Source organism: Aricia agestis, chromosome Z (genome assembly GCF_905147365.1).
Source record: "Aricia agestis chromosome Z, ilAriAges1.1, whole genome shotgun sequence".
Classification (NCBI taxonomy): Eukaryota; Metazoa; Arthropoda; class Insecta; order Lepidoptera; family Lycaenidae; genus Aricia; species Aricia agestis.
This window is the reverse complement of record NC_056428.1, coordinates 5016427-5038974: the sequence shown is the minus strand read 5'-3', so window position 1 is coordinate 5038974 and position 22548 is coordinate 5016427. Positions and strand designations below refer to the sequence as shown.

Genomic DNA, 22548 nt, shown 5'->3' with positions numbered 1-22548 from the left:
ATTTTAAAAAAGGTATCTCTCTTTCACTCACTATTTTACCGCTACCTTGTTTCTGCTAGTCCGCGTTAAGAGTCTTAACTTAAGACAAGGATAGAAATGTTTTTGCATAATTAAAAGTGGCAAATAGCTAATGTTAGAAAAGCCTGAAAATGATTTAACGGTCTTTTTAAAATTTGTTCCTGTCAATCAAAGGTCTGTTGTGACTTGTGACTGAACTTTGCAGTAATATTATTGTCGTATAAAGTAGGCATAAGCAGAGACCAGCCATACATTATAAGGCACATTTTACTTAATTTTACATTTTAGCACTGTACAAAATATATTCGTATAAAATGGAATAAATTCATAAAAATATTATTGTAAAATGTAAGAAAATTAATTTCAAGTACAATTTTTTACTTTTATTAATTCGTTTGTACAAATCGTCTGTATTTTTCTTTCCTGCTTGAAACATAGTGCGAGCAAGACACCAAAACTTAATAAATAAACAGACTCTGTGATGATAATTAGACGGCTTCATGTAATTCAATTCAAAATACTAAAATAATACTTAAATAAAAAAATATCACTATTTTCGCCTGAGAAGCTTTTTATATGAGATATTCTGTTATGTATCCGAATGTGATATGTGGACCATGAATAACTAGCACCGAATTTTATTTCAACTATGGGTACCATCAGAGAAATTTAAATAAATAAATAAACGTTTATTCAACAGAAATTTGAACATTACACAAACCACCTACATTAATTTGTTCTTATGTCATGTAAGAAACTTTTGTCAAGTCAATATTAGACGCGTCACAATATGTCATTAAATTGTTGAAAATATAAACTCCAGCCAAAGAACTTCAGAAACCTGATATTATCCGACCAAATTTTCTCTGATAATACATTAACCCCCTTACTAATAAACGCTGTATAAGCTTTGAATAGTTATACAGTGTTTTCTCTTCTTCAATCCAATTAAAAATGTCGCTTGTGTGACAGGAACAAAACACTGTATAACTATTCAAAGCTTATACAACGTTTATTAGTAAGGGGGTAATAACATTGCTATAAGGACATGTTAGGAGCTGGCGAACAAAACCGGCTAAGTCCAGCAGAGTGCGAAATAATTTTTTTTCGAATCGTCTTCTCTTGACCCATCTGCGTCAATCCCTGTTAATATTTTCAATCAAAACCGGTTAAAAGTAGTTTTTTTAGCAACTGAGTCAATTTTTTTCTCGCGGACTAATCCGGTTCTGTTCGCCAGCTCCTCATGTGTAAAATGTATGTACTTATCTCAAGCCCTCATTTTCTTTGGCGAAATAAAATGTAGATAAGAAACAGAATTATTCCTCAAACCCAAACTTAAACTTAACTTATATATAACTATCACAAATATACTGTACCTGACATACACATAATAGCTACAATAAATTACTTAAGTGTTGCCATGTACCTAACTAGCAGTGCAATAATTCTACCAGATTATGTACTAACCAGAAAAACGTTCCAATTGAAAACCATTTTAAAAGTCGGTTACAATTATTTGGTAAAAAATTCGAGTTACTTGAAATTTCATTTAAAAATGTAATTTTAAAATACTACCAAATAGAAAACACTTTCTTTTTTCACCACAATGGTTTCGTCTCTGCTTACCACCAAAATACCCTATTTTGGTGTCACTAGTCACCACTCACCATTTTAATGTTACCCAACCTCCTTTTGTAATTTATTTTCTTGTATCGCTTCTGTCTTTCTGTTAAGTTTTTTGCACCATTTTTCTTTTGAACTTTAAAGACTACGGTCGCTTAAATCTTGGCCAACATGGTACCAAAAAAATTCTTAAGTACTTACGGCTAATCTATTAGTTGCAAATTCGTCTCCTCTCCTACATAAAGGAAAGAGAGAGATTCTTTGGAATGGCTTTCCCTTCGGCATAAAATGCAAAATTTGTACGTACCTAAGGTATACTTAAGAATATCATGTCGAGAATCGTTTTCTTAAGCTAATATAAGCGAAGCCCCGTACGGCTAGCATAATAGTGACCATGATGCCTATTTCGAACCAAACTGAAGTGTGGTCGATGTCTAGATATTTCAATAGGACGTCTGGTTTAGCGAAATGACAGTACACATCGTCGCATTCTAAAGTCTTTCTTCCGAAGCCGAAAATTGTGAGTACCATGGCTACCACTCCGCAACGGATGAAGGAAGTCTTCATGATGATTTTCATGATGAGAGGAATTCTGTGTGCGAAGTCGAAGCCGTAGATGGCTAGGCCGATGAAGGGAGCGATAGCCGCTGGGCCGATCGCGCAGCCGTTCTGAAATGAGAGGTATAATTTTTAGTTTAAATTGTATGAAAAAGATTGTAATTGAAAAAGTAAATAACTAAGAGCATGTCAGGATATAACATGTACAACATGCTGGATTTCGTCGGATTGTTTACTGTTTTTTTTTTCATGAAATAAGGGGGCAAACGAGCAAACGGGTCATCTGATGGAAAGCAACTTCCGTCGCCCATGGACTGCAGCATCAGAAGAGCTGCAGGTGCGTTGCCGGCCTTTTAAGAGGGAATAGGATAATAGGGTAGGGTAGGGATGGGAAGGGAAGGGAAAAGGGGAGGATAGGGAAGGGAATTGGGCCTCCGGTAAACTCACTCACTCGGCGAAACACAGCGCAAGCACTGTTTCACGCCGGTTTTCTGTGAGAACGTGGTATTTCTCCGGTCGAGCCGGCACATTCGTGCCGAAGCATGGCTGTCCCATGTATGTGCTAGTATCGCCCTCTGCTCCGATCTTTACGTAATATAATATTGTATAGTAAGTAAAAAAAGTTAATACTAACATACCCTTATCATACCTACTATAAAAAACAAACTAACACTTCTTTTCTTTTACTTTTAAAATAAAATCTCTAGAACTAAGTTCTAATAGGAAAAATTAGTATCCGATTTTGACTTTCACTCCACTATGAGTAAATATAATTTAGTAGTGTAAAATTCTACTTCCGAATTTCGGCCCAAGTGTCGAAAAGGTTGGCCACCCTTGCGCTACCTAGTAAGGTAGTGGCAAAATTGAAAATACGTCAGTATCATGTTAACGTATTTTGCCACCAGATGGCGCTTTACTAAAAACATTAAGATGACCTCTCAAATGAACTTTCCAGTGCATCAGACAGCCTGTAACTAAACTATCCAGTATTTATAACATTATTATTTTTAACAAAAAATTAAAACCGACTTCCAGGGTAAAAACAATAATAATTTATAGTGAACAAAAAAGTATTAAATAATTTAATAATTCTTACTCTTTGAAGTACCTTAGGCATAATTCTCCTAAACCTCAAATATTTCTGTACACAATCTTCATTATTTTGAAGACGGTACCAGCTAATAATACTGAATTCTATGACAAAATATTTTTATATTTAAAACTGGTACCGACTTCAAAATAATGAAGATATTGTGTACAGAAATATTTGAAGTTTAGGAGAATTATGCCTAATGCGCTTCAAAGAGTAAGAATTATTAAATTATTTAATACTTTTTTGTTCATTATAAATTATTATTGTTTTTACCCTGGAAGTCGGTTTTAATTTTTTGTTAAAAATAATAATTTCACTCTTTTTAGTCATTTATAAGGTTTCCTGTACAGACTAATGTGTTATGCTTAGTGACTTTGGATCCAGGATACACTTTCATGATATGAGAACTCATTGAGATCACTACCACTTCAGAATTGCTTAAGCAACTCCAAGCATATACCAAGTTGTATAATAAAATTAATGTTCATACTTATACTATACTAAAATTAATGTCTTAAAAGGCTCTAAAGTTCTGTTCAGTGACTTTCTTTCTATCATTACACTAATGAAAACTCATCAGCTTAACATAATATAATATTATGCTCAAATATAACTATAATCGTCCGTATAAATTTTAAGGAGATTAGCATACCTCAAAGATCTCATGATCAAATTGCTAATTTGGTAACCTAAACACCAAGGTCGAATCATTTACATTGAATTAGCATTATAATTTTTTAAATCGTTCGACAAATTCGGGTTTCGATCTTAAAGACGATCAAAAGTACCAATAATAGGGTTATAATTAGATAATTCATGGTCTGGTCACTGGTGGTAGTGATGATGATGAATGTAACTTGCATAGTAGCATATGCTTTCAGATCTTAAACCAACTCCGAAATCCGCAAACTTGTATTTATAAGGAATCCGGAGTTCTCTTAGCACCTTCGGAACCATGGTATATTATTTTTGAGGAGTTCCCTCGATTACTCATGGATGTATGGTGGAATAGTGGTGACGGTGATGATGATTAATTAAACTTGCATAGTAGTAAATGCTACCAGTTCTTAAGACAACGCCGAAACCCCCAAATATGTATCTATAAGGAGTAAGCAGTTCTGTTCACCACCTTCAAACCATGGTGTATCCTGGTGCAAAATCTTACTTTTTGGTAACATATGCCTGAAATACTTCATACGACACCAAAAAAACCATATGTTTCCATTTGAATTTTGAGAAGTTCCCTCGATTACTCATGGATCCCATCATCAGATCACCACTTTTGTGAAAATGGGACCAAATCGGAGTGAAACCTAATATAACAAAACAAAAATTTTGAAAATTTTGAAAACGGCGGAGTAATCGTTGACACACATAAAAAAAAAAGTTAAAAATATATTTCTAATACAGCTCTAAGACAAAAGATGTCCTTACCGTAACATTAAATATAGTTCCAATAGCCATTCCGAAGCTCTCTGACACCAAAGAGACCACATTCCCTATGAGGCAGAAGACCAGAAACCTGGCGAGGTCGAAGGGAACTCCGACCATGACGTAGACTATGGTGCAGAAGACCACGTTGAGGGTTATCTGGACTGGCAGCTTGGAGACGGTGTGGGCGGCGTAGTATGGAGTAAGACTGTACCAGCCGTTGAAGTGTTCTTTCTTGACTAGCTTCACTTCTTGAGGATCTGGAATGAGAAGAAGTAAGTTTTTGACCGACTTACAAAAAGGAGGAGGTAATACGTTCGGCTGTATGTATTTTTTTAAGAAATTACTCGACTATGAAAGAGTACAAAAATAAAAAAATAGCCTACAACTCCGTTGCGCTGAAATTCGTTAATCGTTTATCGCGCAGTAACCGTAAAATTTTCCGGGATAAAAATGCCTATGTCCGGTCCTAACGGTACCGTATAGTCCAGAACTAAGGCCAGGCGCGCACTAGCGGCCAGGCCGCGGCAGCCAGCCCAAGTAGACAAGTGGCAAAACGCTTACGCTAACGCTAACGCTAATAATTTGACATTAGTATTCGCTAGCGAAGCGATGACTTATGTCGAATCACATACATTTTGTAGCGCTAGCGTTAGCGCTTTGCCACTTGTCTACAGGCCCTGGTCGCGGCGGCTATCGAAAGTATAGTGTGGCCGCTAGCCGCCGTGCGGCCAGGTGCGCGTGGTCAATTGCGGTTTCATACTAAGGCCCGATTCGACCAAACTTGAAGTTACACGAGTATAACTATCATGAGAATAATTTTACTCCTTTAATTTACTCTAGGATATTATCGTTTGCATTTTACCAAGTTACTCAAAGAGTACCTATGAAATAAAATGTCAATTATAGTTCACAATGACACCGACCATGACAGTTGACACTCTGTTGTGCAACTATTCTCAGTTTAATATTTACTCCACCAAAATAGCCCGTGTAAATATTTACTCCCGTGTTACCTTATTCTTGGATTAGAAGTTGGAAAAACGCAAATCCAGCTTACTCTTAGATTAGGAGACAGTTATACTTGAGTAAAATTTTACTCCAGTTTGGTCGAATCCGCCCTAAGGTGATTATCTCGATGGCCGTCGCGACCTGGCCGCTGTGGTTTGGTCGCTAGTGCGCGCCCGGGCTAATAGCGTTTTCGGCATCTTAAACTGACCCGGGGCAGGACGTGCCGAACGGATACGTAAATAGCCGAATTTTAAATTAAGAACATAAACCACGTATTGCACTAGTACTAAGTCTACGTGCTTCGTGGATCATCGGTTTTATTCGGATCGGATCCATTCGGCCCATAGACTTAATATATACTGCCCTGCTTGCCCTACCCCGGGCAGTTCCAGATGCCGAAAACGCTATAACCTAAGATAGTCCGTTCCCGGGACTAGCTTCAGTTAGTCCCGGGTATATCCACGTCAAATTTCATCGTCATCGAAATTGGTACAGCCGTTTAAGCTTAAGGAGATAGCAGACAGACAAGCACACTTCGCAATAACAAACATTTGTAAACATAATAATATTTTTATCTTAAACTGTGTTGTAAGTTTGCAATAATCTACACTGTACACTGTACAGGGTGTGACAAAATAATACTTTATGGTGTATATGGGTCCCAGCTGTAAAGATTACGCTGTGAAAGTATTAGCTCTGAAAGAGTTTTCTTTTTTTCACTTTAGATGACTCTAGTATGAAAAATTAGATGGCGCTTGCACATACAAATCACAAAAAAAGTTTGCTCTATCAAGCGCTCCTACTTTCACAGTGAACTCTATACACACCCAGCACCCTAAAGTACTATCACTTAGTTTTGTTACACCAAGCCATTTTGTCATTTATATCGATGACTAACTAGCACTTAGTAAACTGAACTGTGGGGCTAAAATGGTCACATTTAGCAATTCCTCTCAATCAATTCAGCAAATGAATTGTCAAAACTGTCAAATGTCAAATTACAATAATACATAAATGAATTGCAAGCAGAGTTGCGTTTTGCGATTTTAGAAAAATGAATCATGTTATGATTCATATCATGATTATTCAAATCAAAGCGACCATTTTAGCCCCGCTGTACCGTGTACGCAACATTCAAAATCCGGCTACGTCACTTGAAAGTTGAAACTCAACTTTCATACAACTTTCACTTACATCGCAACACCGGCACCATGATCTGTGTGTACGCAAAGAATATGATGAGCCCCACGCACAGTTTGAGGTGGTTGAACATCTGGGTTCCGTCGTTCGCCATCTTGTAGAACGTGAGACCGATGAGGAACCCGCACATAGTGTGGTGCATCGCCTGAATCCAGAGCGCTGGAAAAAGAAAAAATATTTATTTATTTAACTAGCTAACCCGGCAAAGTTGTTTTGCCATATAAATTATTTCTAGTATCAATATAAAAAGTAAACAAAACTTTTTCTCACGCCTGTAATCTAAGTCGAATCTAAGTACATACAAAATTTCATTAAAACCGGTCGAGGCGAACTAAAAATCTAACAAAATTAACTTCAATGCAGCTTAGATCTACTTCGGATCTTATCAATCACCAAAATAGTAGTCTCATATCAAACAATCACCAAACTGACTGATTTTAAGAATTTTGATCAATCATGAATCAGAAGTCAGAACACGTTTTTGCATCAAATCTATATCAAAACTAATAATAACCGCAGACCAATTAGTAAGTACTATACTATATTATTCTTAGTCTATGGCATGGGCGCATATGAGGGGGGGTGTCCTGGCTTCCGTCCGCCCAGGGGAGTCCCACAAACCTCGGTGGTCCTCCCCAGGCCCCGGGGATGCGTCAACGCATTCCCCCAACGAAAAAAAAAAAAAGGGGGGTTGTCTTGGGGGTCCGGACCCCCTCCATTACTATCCATCTTACTTGTCCAATTTCGACAATAATATATGTACCTCGCCGATTAAAATCGGTGCGGTACATGTATAAAAAATATTTTTGATTTCCTAAACACGCTGCCTATTTGCTGCTGCGGAACCCTTCATGGGCGATTCCAACTCGCACTTGGCCGCTTTTTTACTTTTATACAATGATAGGTTATCATTGTTAGACTTGCATAGACCCTAAAATAGACAGATCTAGGTCATTACTCATTAGATTAGTCATTACTCATTAGTGATTCGATAATAATGTTTATTGTTTGTCCGTCACATAGATATGAGTGTCCATGGACCATGGACATTGGTCGCTATCGACAGATGGTTACTGAATCATAGACAAAATATGATTAATTTAATCGCATTATTACAATTCAAGGATAGATTAGAAATGTTATCCTACTTGTGTTTTATCCGAGTAGAGAAATACATAGCCTTATAGAGAGTAGAGAGGCCTATAGAGCCTTATACAGGCTACAGCAGATTTTAGTTAATATTGTGTTTTTAGGGTTCCGTACAAAAAGGGTAAAAACGGGACCCTATTACTAAGACTTCGTTGTCTGTCCGTCTGTCTGTCTCCAGGCTGTATCTCAAGAACCGCTTAGTTCTTGAACTTAGTTTTGTTACACCTTATATATATATATATTTCTTTTCTGAACGTATATTTCTCTTACAAACTCACCTTGCCTATTCCTCGAGATCTGCAGCAGCATCCTGCACAGCAGTATGGAGAACTGGTCAAAACTGGACACGGGGTATCCATCACCATCTTTCTGCACCTTCATCCACGTAAGCGAAGAATCGTCATTCGAGAAATTGATGGATGTCGTAGAACTTGGCAGAGCGCACTGTTTTACATTGTAGCATTTCTCGTTGGAAAGAACTATTTTCGTCTCGCCAGCTTCGTCATTTTGGTATGATATTGTGAGGAGTATGTTGTCTGGTTCGATCGTCTCGCCCTTCACTGATTTGTGGATTTTGCCGTTTTTGATTTTGTCGCATAGTAGCGTTATGTTGTCAGGGCTTTCGGTTACTTCTATAACTGTAAAGAAAAAAGGTTAATGAATGATTATTAAATTATTTCTTGCCATAATTTTCTTTAGATGGTTATAGATGGGTAGGTACTTAAGGTCCCAGGCCAGTACCACAATTATTATTAAGTATATCCAGGGTTGGGGCCTTTATCAACGGGAATTGGGCGTTTATCCATCGACCATCGATAAAGATTAAAAATGCTCAGAGTGTCAAGCGATTATCGTAAACGCCAACCAAGTGTATGGGATTTGACATTAGTATTCGCTAGCGAAGCGATGACTTATGTCAAATCGCATTTTGTTGGCGTTTACGATAATCGCTTGACACTTGTCTAGAGCAGTGCCTTTTTTGGCACTTTGCCTATTTTTACTGGGATTGATTAAATTGTTGCCCTTAAAATTGTAGGCTAGCCGCGAATTCGAAAATCGAATACAGAAAACATACTACGTTTTCCGTATTCGGATACCCGAATGCATGGAATCAATAGAAAATCCATTACCTGACGCAAACGTTCGATTTTATTCCGAACGGAACGCATTCCGCACTTACGTTTCGAGTACAAGCCAGCGCGTTCGCGCGTGAAGAAAAACGAACGTTCACGTCTAACGGAATTCCAAATTGAAATTCCACATTAGGAAATTGAATACGGAAAACTTATCTATGCGGCCAGCCTTAGACCGGTCATAGACGGACCGCATCGGTCTCGACTGCAAGATGCGGTTGCCGCACAGCGATCTGCAGTTTCCACAATAAATTCATATCCGCAATACATTTCATGAGCGGTCGGATTGTGTTTCTGGAGTTACCGTACATTACGGTGACCCGTAGGCAGCGCAAAGAATTTCCGTGCTTTCAAACGTTTTTGTCATAAATACTATTGGAAACAATCGAACACAAGTTTGCCACTATAAAATTTCTCTCCCGCTTTGCTTGAGGAGGGCAATTTGATATCTCCTACTCCTCCTAAATTTCTTCTGATTAATTTCGTTGGGGGTCCCAAGACAGATTTAGCTCGTCCCTCGGGCATCCCTGAGATCATATCAAAGGGTTTTCGTGGTTTGGTTGTGGGAATGTGTGGTGGGCCTTTTGCCCATTTAAAAAAGAGCGGTCGGAATCGGAACAGTCGTTCAACGTGGCCGCTCTAGAGCAGTCGGTCCTGACTGCAACTTGCAGTTCGTCTATGGCCAGTCAGTGTTTATAAAATAACCATTTACTCACTAAAATCAGCAGGGTTATAGTTCCTAGGGCAGACCAGCCCTGCGTCCTGTAGGTACGGTACCATCGCCTCCGTATCTCCCTGGTACACACACCTGCCGTCTGCTACCACGTACGCCTGAAACACAATAACCACAGGTTTATATTATAGTCCGATCGTAGAGCACCTAAAAGTTAGGACGATTTATTGCTACATGCACATTGCACAGCCATATATCAAAGATAGATACCGCATGTGTATGTACTTCGGGTGCCATATCGCGTTCCCAAACGACGAGCAATGCTCGTCTTTCGAAAGTCTGTTCATTATTCTGCGCTCCACCGTTATCGGAATCGGACGTCAATCGGATTGAAAAAATGCCTAATTGTGCCGTAAGTATAGAGCTGTAGAAATTAGAATAGAAACGTTGGCCTAGACAAGTACTATTATATATTCTGTGGCCTAGATAATGGACACGTTTCGTCTTATATCGGTACGTCACAGTAGGTAGGAAAAAAGTGGCACGCTCGTTTTCATACAAATGGAGGGACATGCGATATCTATCTAGAATCTAGATCTATGTCTGTGGCTACATGTATCTTTCACTCGCTCTCGTGCTTTGACGCTCACACGCTTGAATCGCTCGAATTGGAAATAAGATCGTTTGAGAGCATAGATTCAACGACATTGAAGTACTCAAAAGTAGTAACAAATTGTGTGATGCCAGGTTTTCGAAATATCTTTACATGGGTTTAGCTATTCCCTAGCGCATTTGATTGGTAAGTACTACGACTTTAGACGTATTTAATCAAAGATATTTAATACGTAAACGTAAAACTTCACGTCAAAAAACCACAATATTAGTATGTAGTCACTAAGTTTCCTTCATTAACTTTCTTAGTAGAGCGTCCGTACAACAGTTTGAGAATCTCTGACATGAGTAACGAAGTCTAATGTGTTTTTAATGCAACCTCATAAGTCATAAACATTAAGCAGGCAGCCAATAACCCGGTCTCCTCAATTTCTCAACCATGGCTTTTTTAAGCCATTGCATTAATATGCACTGCAATAGGTTCTATGTAATTGACGTCATAACATCATTAGTTAACCGATTTGAAAAAGAGAGAACATTACATTATGTACAGCTGTGTGCGTATAGTTGTAAATTGTAATGGGCGAAATGTAAAAAATAATTTAAACATTGTGTTCTAATTCCTCAGGAAATTAGAATACAATGTTTAAATGCGAATAAATATTTTGCAGCAGTTTATAAAAATATAATTGGTATGTGGTCCACTGTTACCACTGCGGTCCAACCAAACTATTACTAATACAATTATTATAATAGGTCCCCCAGAATCTGATGGCAAATTTTGACAGTAGATTTTTAAAAAATATCCTTGATCATTGGATAAAATATATTTGCATGTTTCACACACAGAATCAGCCGCTATAAGGAAAAAAAGGATCAAATTAATGTTTTATTCCAATTACCCCGGTGTTGCTAGAGTCATTCTGGTAGACCTGTAATCATCCTAATAAATAATGATTTTCATGCATGACCGAGTGCAAAATCTAAAAATTATGAAACTGTAAGTCAACAAACCATTAATTGTGAAAAAACAACAGCAGATCACTGATAGTTGATAAGTAATTCGTATATATGGGTCACGGTCTGACTCCATATTGTACATTTGTAGTGACTGAGCGGTAAACAATAGTAATTGCGTAATACCGTTAGATAAGCCCGTGATCTATGAGCGAGTATTAATTAAGTACTAGACGTCCGGCGCCCGCTATCAAAAAAATAGGTTCATAGGTAGTTGACGATCCTACGTTAGTTGTGATCTGTCGGATGGGTTTGATATAATATATTGCAACCAAATTACGCAGGTCCGCCATCTGCCTAAGAATAAACTTCTCTGATAGTACCTACATAAGGAATTTCACGGAAACTGTTCATTTTCGCACAAAAATTAGCATATGTGCTTTCCCGTGGTCTAACTCTTTATTTGTGCTAAACTACATAAACATCGGTCTAATAATAATAAATAATGAGATTAGTCCGTTTAAACTTTGTAAGGCTTTGTAAGTTTCTCGTGATTCCAATTAACCTTAAGAATATCCAATTGTGTGGAAAAAGAAGGAATTCAAAGGCTGAGCATATTTACAGAATACTACAAAATTAAATATAAAAAACAAATGGAATATAAAAAATACTGACAGGTTGTGTAGGGACAAACTGACAGAGTTCAATCGTCAATCTGTCACGACTCACGTGTACTAAATACATATATAGTTGTCATCTAATGACCTGCTTTATCCTATCCAGAGCTTTAATACACTTATGGCCTGTTTCATCACTTTCTGATAAAGTTCCGAATAGGCTATTCACAACTTTTTTGACAGATTCTCCATACATTATCTGTCAAGTTAATTGGTCGATAGCCTATATTTTGTCACTCATCAGGAAGTGGTGAAACAGGCCCTGAGTGGCATATTCCAGTGCATTCCAGTTCCACCAGTTCCTGTTTACATTATTCCAGAGGCAATCCAGCGCTGGATTGGATCACTAGATTGGAATAAATTAAACTCCATAATCCATATAATACTCGCGGGTCGATCAGTGCCACTAACTGCCGTTACAGCTGCTTGCAATAATTAATTACTAAGTAGGTACAAGTGGGTAACTATTGTCTTTCTTTCGTTGTCCAGGGCTGGATGATCTAGTCTATAGGATATCTAGATCATAAGGTTCTAGATTAAGCAATCTACTTAATACCTATGTAATACGTTTATACCTACTTAAGTATATAACAATCAGCTTAATATAATACTTATAGTATATACCTACCTACTTAGTGCATCATAAATTTTCTAACTTTTATTGTTATTTTGTTCTTGACCAAAAGTCTATGCTAAAAAATCGAAAGCGAAATCAGGAATTTTCAGCGTTTATTCCGTGTTCTTTCAACTAAGTACTATAATAATTATTTTCAACCTTCTTATAAAACGTTGTAATAAGGAGGGATTCACATTATATACTTATTACATCACAAAGGCGCGGTCCGAAGGGGGGGGGGGGGGGGGGGGGGGGGTCACAGAAGACATGCTATTTTTTGCTAAGCAACTTCATCGTATACGGCAGATAAAAACCAGCAATCCATCTTCTTCACTTTAATTGATCTAACTAGTTAAGTATACATACAAACGCACGCGCGTACTTCCTTGTAAGCCTTCCTAGGAAGCTTTGTAAATGACTCGTTCAACTAGTTTTATAAGTAATAATTATTATTAATCCTTTCATTAGATATAATATTAGCGTGAGCGTAGGACACAATGTATTTTTTTTTTATTTATTTATTTAAGGTCGCTTTAACATCAGGGTCATTAGCGACCACAACAAAGAATACATTACAGAAGACTTAAATACATTTGTATAAATTTATCATTTTCAAAAATTGTAGAGTTTTAATACATCCATTTTCATCATTTAAACATTCTTTTAAATCGGTAGGTAATGTACAATAGATTCTTTCAACATTATGGGATAAACATTCAACAAGGAGGTGAAAAACAGAAAGAAAACATCCACATTTGCATTTGCTTTTTTCAGTCTTAGTAATATTGTGAATATGGGTGATGTTTGTAAGTACCTAGAATTTATAATAGCACAAGACACAAAAAGCGTGCTACTTGTGTCTTGTGCTATTATAAATTCTCCGTACGTTCGGTCGTTTACTCTGAAACGAACTGTCACCAGCAAGCAGTATTTCCGGACCTATACGACCCGCAAACCTTCAAGAAAAGAGCGTATACCCTCTTAAAAGGCCGGCAACGCACCTGCAGCTCTTCTGATGTTGCGAGTGTCCATGGGCGACGGTAGTTGCCATGAAGCTGTTATAGAGCTTTGTTTCAGCTTCGTGGTAGTTGCTTACCGTCAGGTGACCCTTTTGTTCGTTTGCCCCTTATTTAATTTAAAAAAAAGTGCTACTTATGTATTATATTATTCTGTGCCTACTGCCTAAGCTTGTCATGTTTTTTTTTTTTTTATGAAATAAGGGGGCAAACGAGCAAACGGGTCACCTGATGGAAAGCAACTTCCGTCGCCCATGGACACTCGCAGCATCAGAAGAGCTGCATGTGCGTTGCCGGCCTTTTAAGAGAGAATAGGGTAATAGGGGAGGGTAGGGAAGGGAAGGGAATAGGGGAGGGTAGGAAAGGGAATAGGGTAGGGGATTGGGCCTCCGGTAAACTCACTCACTCGGCGAAATACAGCGCAAGCGCTGTTTCACGCCGGTTTTCTGTGAGAACGTGGTATTTATCCGGTCGAGCCGGCCCATCGTGCCGAAGCATGGCTCTCCCACGTATAAATGATTAACTGATTAACTGACGCTTACCGAGATGCCGTAATTTACCGTTTTTAGGGCCTTATTAATTCATAATTTGAAAGGTACAAAATTACCTATAGTAAAAATACAGCATTAATCTTCAGTAAGTATATGAACGTTCCTTTCATGATAGCAATTATTAATTTCCTATTTTTGTTTTTTATACTCATGTCAACAGCTTCCAAAATTTTAAATTCAAGCATACATTCAGTATCCCTAGTATTTACAAATTACGGTTATTTGGAACACGCCAATAGATCGACAATTTCATTAACTACATACTGGACGTTTGAATTTTTTCGGGTCAATTTTGAACTAAGATGAGTAAAAAAAATAGGATTTTGGCGCGATCTCGGCAACTCGGCAAATGTATGGTGAAGGTCGTTTGCTCTGGGGATGGCCTTAATGTGCTTCAACACAACTGACTAATGTTTTAAAATTCAATTCAACCCCTGAGTTTTCAACTTCTGTAACGTAAAATAGATGTTGAAAATTATTAGTTCTATCTTTTTAACCTACTTCAAAAGAAATTCATTAAGAAATCTTACTACTCCGTTTCAATTTCATCATTTCGTTAATTTAAATAACTGAGTAAATGTTATTTAAGTTTATTTTGGCAATTATAATAATTATTATTATTGTGGTATATGGATTTCAATGTCACAAATTCATTGCCGAGAGATAAAGAAATATTAGAACTAGACCATACTCATTATCATCAGTATGGTCTAGTGCTAATGTTATTTTGTTAGTAATCTGTGATTTATCACAGATTACTAAAATAGTTACTACGTAAGTTAAATCTATGAATGGAGGCGTTTAAATTATGTATTAAAATCCGTTGAGTAGTTTAGGAGATCAAAACCAACAACAAGGTAAAACTTCGTTTGTACTTTAGCTAAAGTAAAGAATTGTCTTTACTTTAGCTAAAGTACAAACGAAGTTGGCATTTGAAAAGTAATTTTGCTTTACTTTTTCTAATCTTCTTGTTCGCGACTTGTTAGACTTGTTCTGGAGTCACTATTCCAGGTCAACGCAGTTCATAATCTAGTAATAGTATTTTTTTATTTTATTAAGTAGGTAAATAGTTTAAATAATAATAAAGCTTGTATCTAGATAATATACCTCTATTAATTTCCTTAAATAATTATAATGTTAGAATTAGGTACTTAATAGCGTTCTGTGTGAACAGATGACTGTTTAAAAATGTAATAAGTATTATTTTTTAGGATTTAGTCGCAAACAATATATAATAATTAGGCTTGCTGCTTATATTTTGAAGTCAAGATTATGAACACGTTTAACGTAAAACGGAAGCAAAATATATATTTTTTGAAAGTTGAAGTAAAGGGCAACATTCTCTTTTTGTATAATTATTAACTACCGGCATTAAAAATGTAGAGTTAAGGCCATCCCCCGAGCAAACGACCTTGACCATACATTTGACGCGTTGCCGAGATCGCACATAAATCCATTTTTTTTTACTTATCTTAGTTAAAAATTGATCTAAAAAAATTTAAAACGGGGAATATGTAGTTAGTTAAATTGTCTATCAATTGTCGTGTGTCTCAAATAAACGTAATTTGTAAATACTAGTATTTACTAACTACGTTTATTGGGAGATCCTGAAAGTATGCTTTAATAATTTTAATAAATTGGTATTACTTTGGAAGCTAATATCATGAGTATAATAAACAAAAATAGGAAATTAATAACGGGGAAAGGAATGCTGATATACTGAAGATTATTGCTGTATTTTTATTATAACTTTGTAGCTTTCAATTCAGAATACGGTAAATTATGGAATCTCCATATGGGAAGGTCCTTAACAATGAATTGCCTAAATATTTAAATATTTAACCAACTTCCTTCTATAATAATAATAGTACATTTTCTTTTTTATTCATAAACAACTTCATGTAAAAAAGTACATGACAAGTCTACCTGATAATAATAAAAAAGAGTGGTCTATAAACACATTCTACACCTAGGTTTTCAACCCCCCGTAAAAGTCAAATGGGTTGAAATAAGAACCTGTGACACAGCTCTTTTTTCATGTCAATGAAAAAATAAATAAACATCCTTTCGTAAACCAAGATCATCAATCAATTAATCTACGTACGTAGCAGGTAATTGTGCCCAATATTACCCCGTAAGGTATTAATCTATTGTTCTATGAGCGTTGCACAGAATCTATCCATCGAACGATTTTATGATAACAGGATCTGATAAATTTGGTCATTTTTAGTTCCCGAACCGGTGGTAAGCCTCATGTAGAGGTTCTAAAAGTGTTAAGTTTTAACCGATTTAGAAATAAAATAATTTCATTAAAATTCTTAAAAATTAAAATATATCCCACAGTGGGATCCCCACCTCATCAAACAGCTCGAACAGCGAGGCGGCGGGCTGGTGTATGGTGCACACCACGGTCCTGCCCTGCCGCGCCAGCTGCTTGAGTAGCTTCACCACCTGGACTGTGGTGACGTTGTCAAGCCCGCTCGTGGGCTCGTCCAGGAAGAAGACGGGAGGGTTGTTCACCAGCTCCAGAGCGACTGACAGTCTGGAAGATGGGGGTTTGTTAGTGTATGGTTGATTGTCTGAAAGAGGCAATAACTAAACTCTCAGTTGTGAGTGTTTGCCTTTGTAGAGGTACATTAACAACTGTTTGTCTGAGAGAATTATAGTTTGATAGAGTCAGAAAGCTTAGCTACTAGGCTCCGGAACTTTAAGTTACGAAAAACCAGGAAAAATCAGAGCGTTGTTTTTCTCAAAGTAGATAAGAGAAAATCTCTGGTAATTTATAATTTTACATCTTTAAAAATCGACCATCAACTGGTATCGGACTTGGTAACCATTATATCAGACTCTTGATATAACCTTTTCAAAAATACATAAAAAAAATGTCTGGTAATCTTCTGATCTCAAAGTACATAAGAAAAAAATCTCTGGTAATTTATAATTACATCTTTAAAAATCGACCATCAACTGGTATCGGACTTTGTAACCATACTATCAGACTCTTGATAGTTGATGGAACCTTTTTTACAACAGAAGAAGTTCGAATCAAATTTTAAAGCAGATAAATCAGAAGGTCTAAGTTGTCCATCTAAGTTTATTAGCTCTCTATTTATATACATTTAACTCTAAAACGGAAGAAGCTCCTACCTTTTCTTCTGTCCTCCGGAAAGCGCATCAGTTCTTGTATGCTGATGCTCCAAGAGTCCTATCTGCTGCAATATATCCTCCGAGGGTGCCTTCACCCCCCTGGGGAGTTTGAGGCTGGCAGCCACGTCCATGGCCTCCCGGACCGTCAGCAACGGCTGGTGAAGGTCCTCCTGGGTGATGTAGCATGATGACTTCTTGAAGGTCGCCTCATCACGGATCTCACCGTTCACCAGAAGCTCGCCTGTGACTCCAGCTGATCTGGAGTAAGAGGAATATTAAGTATGGTATGAAACGGACGGCGGAATTCAAGATTTTTAAATTTCTAAAAGATTAGGATCTACTTTTAAAACACTGTCCGAATTCCTACATGGCTAGGGTAAGGGCACCAGTAGTCAGCCCCACACCAGTAGTCAGCCTTTTCCAGCTATAACCCTATAGAAATAGCGTTCTATTGCAAATTAACCAATCAAGTTACTTTTAAAAAAAGCTTGGCCTTCTTATTGTTCAGTTCAGAACGTCACAATGACGCTAAGTGGCTGCAAGAAATGGTAATCTGATTCCAATTCGACGTTGTCACTAGTCGAGCCAAGATGCGGCTTGCGCGTCAAAATTTTCTTAGTGGGAAGTGCCCGACAAAAAGGTGAGTTATTGTGATTTCTTCTTAACTTTTGTGTCATGTTCTATTAAAATATATTGTTATTACATTTTTTTACGTCTAAATCAAATGAGTTATAGAACAGTTTATTTATAGTTATTTAAATAATGAGGTGGCTGACTACTGGGTATGCGTTTCTTGTACATTATCTAGTGTTCGGCCACCCCCGGCTGAGTACTGGTCATACATAATTCCATATAAAAACCAGTAGTCGGCCGCCTTACTAGATACGGTCGAACCACGGCTGAGTACTGGTGAGGTATACCCAGTGTTCAGCCATCAGTTATTCTGCTTAATTTATTCATTTATTTATGAAGCACCTACCTACCAAGTAATTTCTTAGTTTTTTGGCATCGTCAGAGACCAGACATGCATTGTTTATTTGTTTCAGTTCCATAGGTCTCTTTCGAGGTCCATCTAAGGAGAGGCTGACTACTGGTAGCTATTTGGCCGAGAACTGGGTTGTGACGGCTGAGTACTGGGCAAATGTGCCTTATTTTGAAAAATAATTTATTTTCAATACTTATTAAGAAAAATTATCTTATATGCTAATTTCATAACAATGTTTAATAAATGATTAAGTGAATGAATACAAAAGGTTTTTGATTACTATTTTAAATAATTTTCTATCCACATTTAAACTTGCACTTTCCACTAAAAGGGTGACTACTGGTGCCCGTACCCTACCTTTTGGTAACAAACTCCTTTATGGATCAGTTGAAAAATAATTGGGGGTCAGAAAAATTGTATCAATTGGAAAATGATTGGAGGATTAACTCAGCTAAAAAAACAGGCGTAAGACATACGAGTACGCACGCGGCACCTTTTGCCAACTAGATGAGAAATTACTTAAAGTCTATAATATTTTTTTAATTATGGTAAGTAATTATTACCTATTCGTTTCTGAGTGCGACAGTTTGAGTCTACCCGTATTACTTTACAAGAGGCCAAATTCATATTAAAGGAATCCTAAACGTTCGACACAATCATATTATTATGTAGCTAGCCTCCACCTTTCAGGTACTTATTGTAGATGTTTGCTGTTTATGGCTTGCCGTTGCAGTTGCCGTTTAAGTTGAGCAATGAAGATATTGTTGGCCCCTAAGATATACGCTACTGCTTACCTTTAAGGACTTTGAGCAATGAACATAATGTTGATAGCCCTAAAAATAACGGCCCCTATGTTAAACAGCCTACATAATTTTGATGGCCCTAAAAATAACAGTCTCTATGTCATACGGGCCTTACGGCCCCTATGATATAGGGTCTACATGTTGACAGACCCTATGCTTAATAATGCCTCTAATGCTCATCTGTATCCCGATAGTACATGGAACAAAGAAAATGTTGACGGCCCCTATGATAACGGCCTCTATTGCTCACCTGTATCCCGATAGTACATTGAGTAGGGAACTCTTGCCGGCTCCCGACGGCCCCATGATGGCCACCAGCTGTCCCGACATGAATCTGCCGTTCACATTCTTCACAACCACCTTGCTGGGACCTGCCGACAAAGTAAATAGGTTAGAATAATCTAGAAGAAAATAAAACTTTGAAAAAAAAATCTGGGGTAAAGATTTTTCTGCGATAGTAAGTAGCTAAGAAATAAGGTCTTACAATATTGTGTGTTGATTTCCTTTATGTAAAAAGCTTCTTCATCTTTCATTTAAGTATGTAGATCGCCTAATTGGTAGTCTAGGAACAGAATTAATCTTTACAATACATCTAGTTTTTATGAAACTCCTCCGGATGGGTCGATTTCATTTTTTTTTTCTTGTGTACCTACTTAATTAAATAAAAAAAATGCTATTTAGCATGTATTTAGAACAACGCCTGACCGATTAACGGAAACGACCTATGATGTAGGACACTTATTAACGTTATTAAAAAGAAAGTTACCTAAATATGAATTCGCGCTTTCATAATTATTCGCAAACATAAGCTAACACATTCACAATGACCTAGCAGGCAATATTATATTCTTGACCTAGGCAAGATTCTTTACAGTACCATCGATAAAATTCCTGTTCGACCAGTTTCAAACCTTTGGGCTTTGACTTTGCACCAGAAACGAGGTGTGCGCCGCGGCGCCGTGCGCCGTGAAAAAGCCAGAAGGGCGCCGACGCGCGACGTGAGTCGTTATCCTCCACAATTATCCGAAACCACAAATATTTTAAAATTAAATTATAATATATTCATTTATATAAAGCAGGTAGATGATAAATATAAATACTTATTTGTTTAATTACTATTTACCTGCTTAACCTAACTATAAGTTACAACTTACAGGTTCCCTAGAACATTTTTTTTCTATTACTATCAAGCTATTTTTTTCGGTGAGTAGCTTCGTTTTGATAAGACGAACAATTTCTTCTGAGAAAATTCTTGAAAGTGGTAGCTACCTTAGCCGCGAAAGCTAAATTATTCTAACGTAACTAATAAGCGGCCTTACCTTACCTGCCTCAAATGCTAAATTTTCCTAACGTTATACATGGACGGCCCCCTACCTTACCTTTTTTTTTTATTATTATGAAAGAAGGAGGCAAACGAGCAAACGGGTCACCTGATGGAAAGCAACTTCCGTCGCCCATGGACACTCGCAGCATCAGAAGAGCTGCAGGTGCGTTGCCGGCCTTTTAAGAGGGAATAGGGTAATAGGGGAGGATAGGGAAGGGAATTGGGCCTCCGGTAAACTCATTCACTCGGCGAAACACAGCGCAAGCGCTGTTTCACGCCGGTTTTCTGTGAGAACGTGATATTTCTCCGGTCGAGCCGGCCCATTCGTGCCGAAGCGTGGCTCTCCCACGTATAGCATGGCTCTCCTACGTATTATGCCTGCCGCGAAAACCCCGTTACTATACAAACGCGTCTATTGCATAAATGCGGTCGTTGACCCGCGTGCATATCATCGACAGAGACAATCAATGTCACTGCCTCGACGGAGGCCGACCGAAATAGATCGTGCATAACACGTGGATGACATGTATAATTGTTGTATAACTGTATACTGGTCTACTGGGTAATAACATGGTTCTAGGAACGACTGGGATCTTGCTTTACAAATTACAGCAAAATTGTTATTCATGACTTCGAATTTAGATAATTTGGTACAGAGTCTTGGGAAAAGCCATAGCATGTGCCGGTATCCGGCACGTCAAGAGTTTGCAGCAACTTTTTTAGTACTTACTGCTACTTTTACAGTGAACCTTATCCACGGGACACCAAAAAGTATTATCAGTTTATCACATTATTCTGGTTCTTTATTTACACTATTAACTTGCTGCTTACTTTTTTTCCTTAACAGATTTCATCGATACTTACTAAAGTTATGTTACTCACTACCAACGTTTTATTATCTAAGAAAAAATATATAATATATTGTATACTTATAAAGAGCGTCAATATTTTGAAGCTTCGCACATCGCTATACTATAATACTAAATCCCTGGAAGGACAAGCTAAAAATTCAGACAAAGAAACAATGGGTTGAAGCTAACAAGAAAACAAAACAGTCGTTAGCTGAGAGTAACAAAATGTGAACAATGCACTTGTATTTTATTGTATTTTGTAAACCAAAATCATGAGCTCGCAAAGTTTGCGTAAATTGGGAAGAATGTAGAGGCATGAAAGATTCAAGTACAGGCAGTAGGTACAGCAAAGCCATTCTGCTAAACAATCATCGATTTACTTGATTGATTATTATGCTCGCCACTTTCAAAGTTTACATGCGCACTCTGAAACATGTAACAATTACTTTAATTTAATTTAATGAAGAGTTTGGCTGAAAACCTATAAATTTGACGTCAAAATCTACGTCAAATTAAAGTAAAGTAATATTGAAATTTGAAATCTCTCTCGGCCATGAAAGACATACCCGGGGCAAAAGTTAAGCCTTCAAACCATAATATAAGATGTTATGACGACTTTCCAATTATGCACAATACGTTATGTCATACAAAGCCGGTTGTAACAGTTTGAATCGTTCAACTTTTACTTGTAAACTTTGTTGATTAACTTTATAAAACTTTTTTATTAGGATCCCGTGTCCAAATTGCAAAAATCATCCTCTAAAACACAATATTTTTAGCGAAAGATATTAGCTATACTTTCGCTTCAATTATCAAGAAAAGTATTTTCATTCATTCATCTGTCTTTTATTATGCATCGTCGGTAGACTTATACAATCTAGCATCCACAGTTGCTGGAAGGAGGCCATAAAACGCCTGTCCAATGCCCGTTTAAGGTACGCGCACAGTTTACCGGCGCGTGCCGGGGCGTGCCGGGGCGGATCGGGGCTCAGCGCAGCGCAAAATGCGCTATAGCACACTATTGCCGGGCCGGGTCGCATCGCATTGTCGGATTTTAACGCTCACTGTGCCGGGGCGAGTCGGCGCGCAATGCATCACATCTACGCGCCGCTTGCTATAG

The 22548-nt window shown here is 37.5% G+C and overlaps 1 protein-coding gene across 1 annotated transcript in view; it reads right to left on the bottom strand.

Annotated features, from left to right (window-relative positions):
- Positions 1–1155: 1155 nt before the first annotated feature.
- Positions 1156–22548, bottom strand: part of LOC121738908 (ATP-binding cassette sub-family G member 1) — a 66725-nt gene continuing 45332 nt past the window's right edge. The window contains exons 3-10 of the mRNA XM_042131178.1: positions 19504–19624; positions 17466–17723; positions 16674–16860; positions 9933–10047; positions 8362–8721; positions 6929–7093; positions 4727–4983; positions 1156–2310 (exon numbers count right to left, since the gene is read on the bottom strand). Coding sequence (XP_041987112.1) covers positions 1969–2310; positions 4727–4983; positions 6929–7093; positions 8362–8721; positions 9933–10047; positions 16674–16860; positions 17466–17723; positions 19504–19624 — 1805 coding nt within the window. The 3' untranslated portion in view covers positions 1156–1968. The remainder of the gene's footprint in view (positions 2311–4726; positions 4984–6928; positions 7094–8361; positions 8722–9932; positions 10048–16673; positions 16861–17465; positions 17724–19503; positions 19625–22548) is intronic.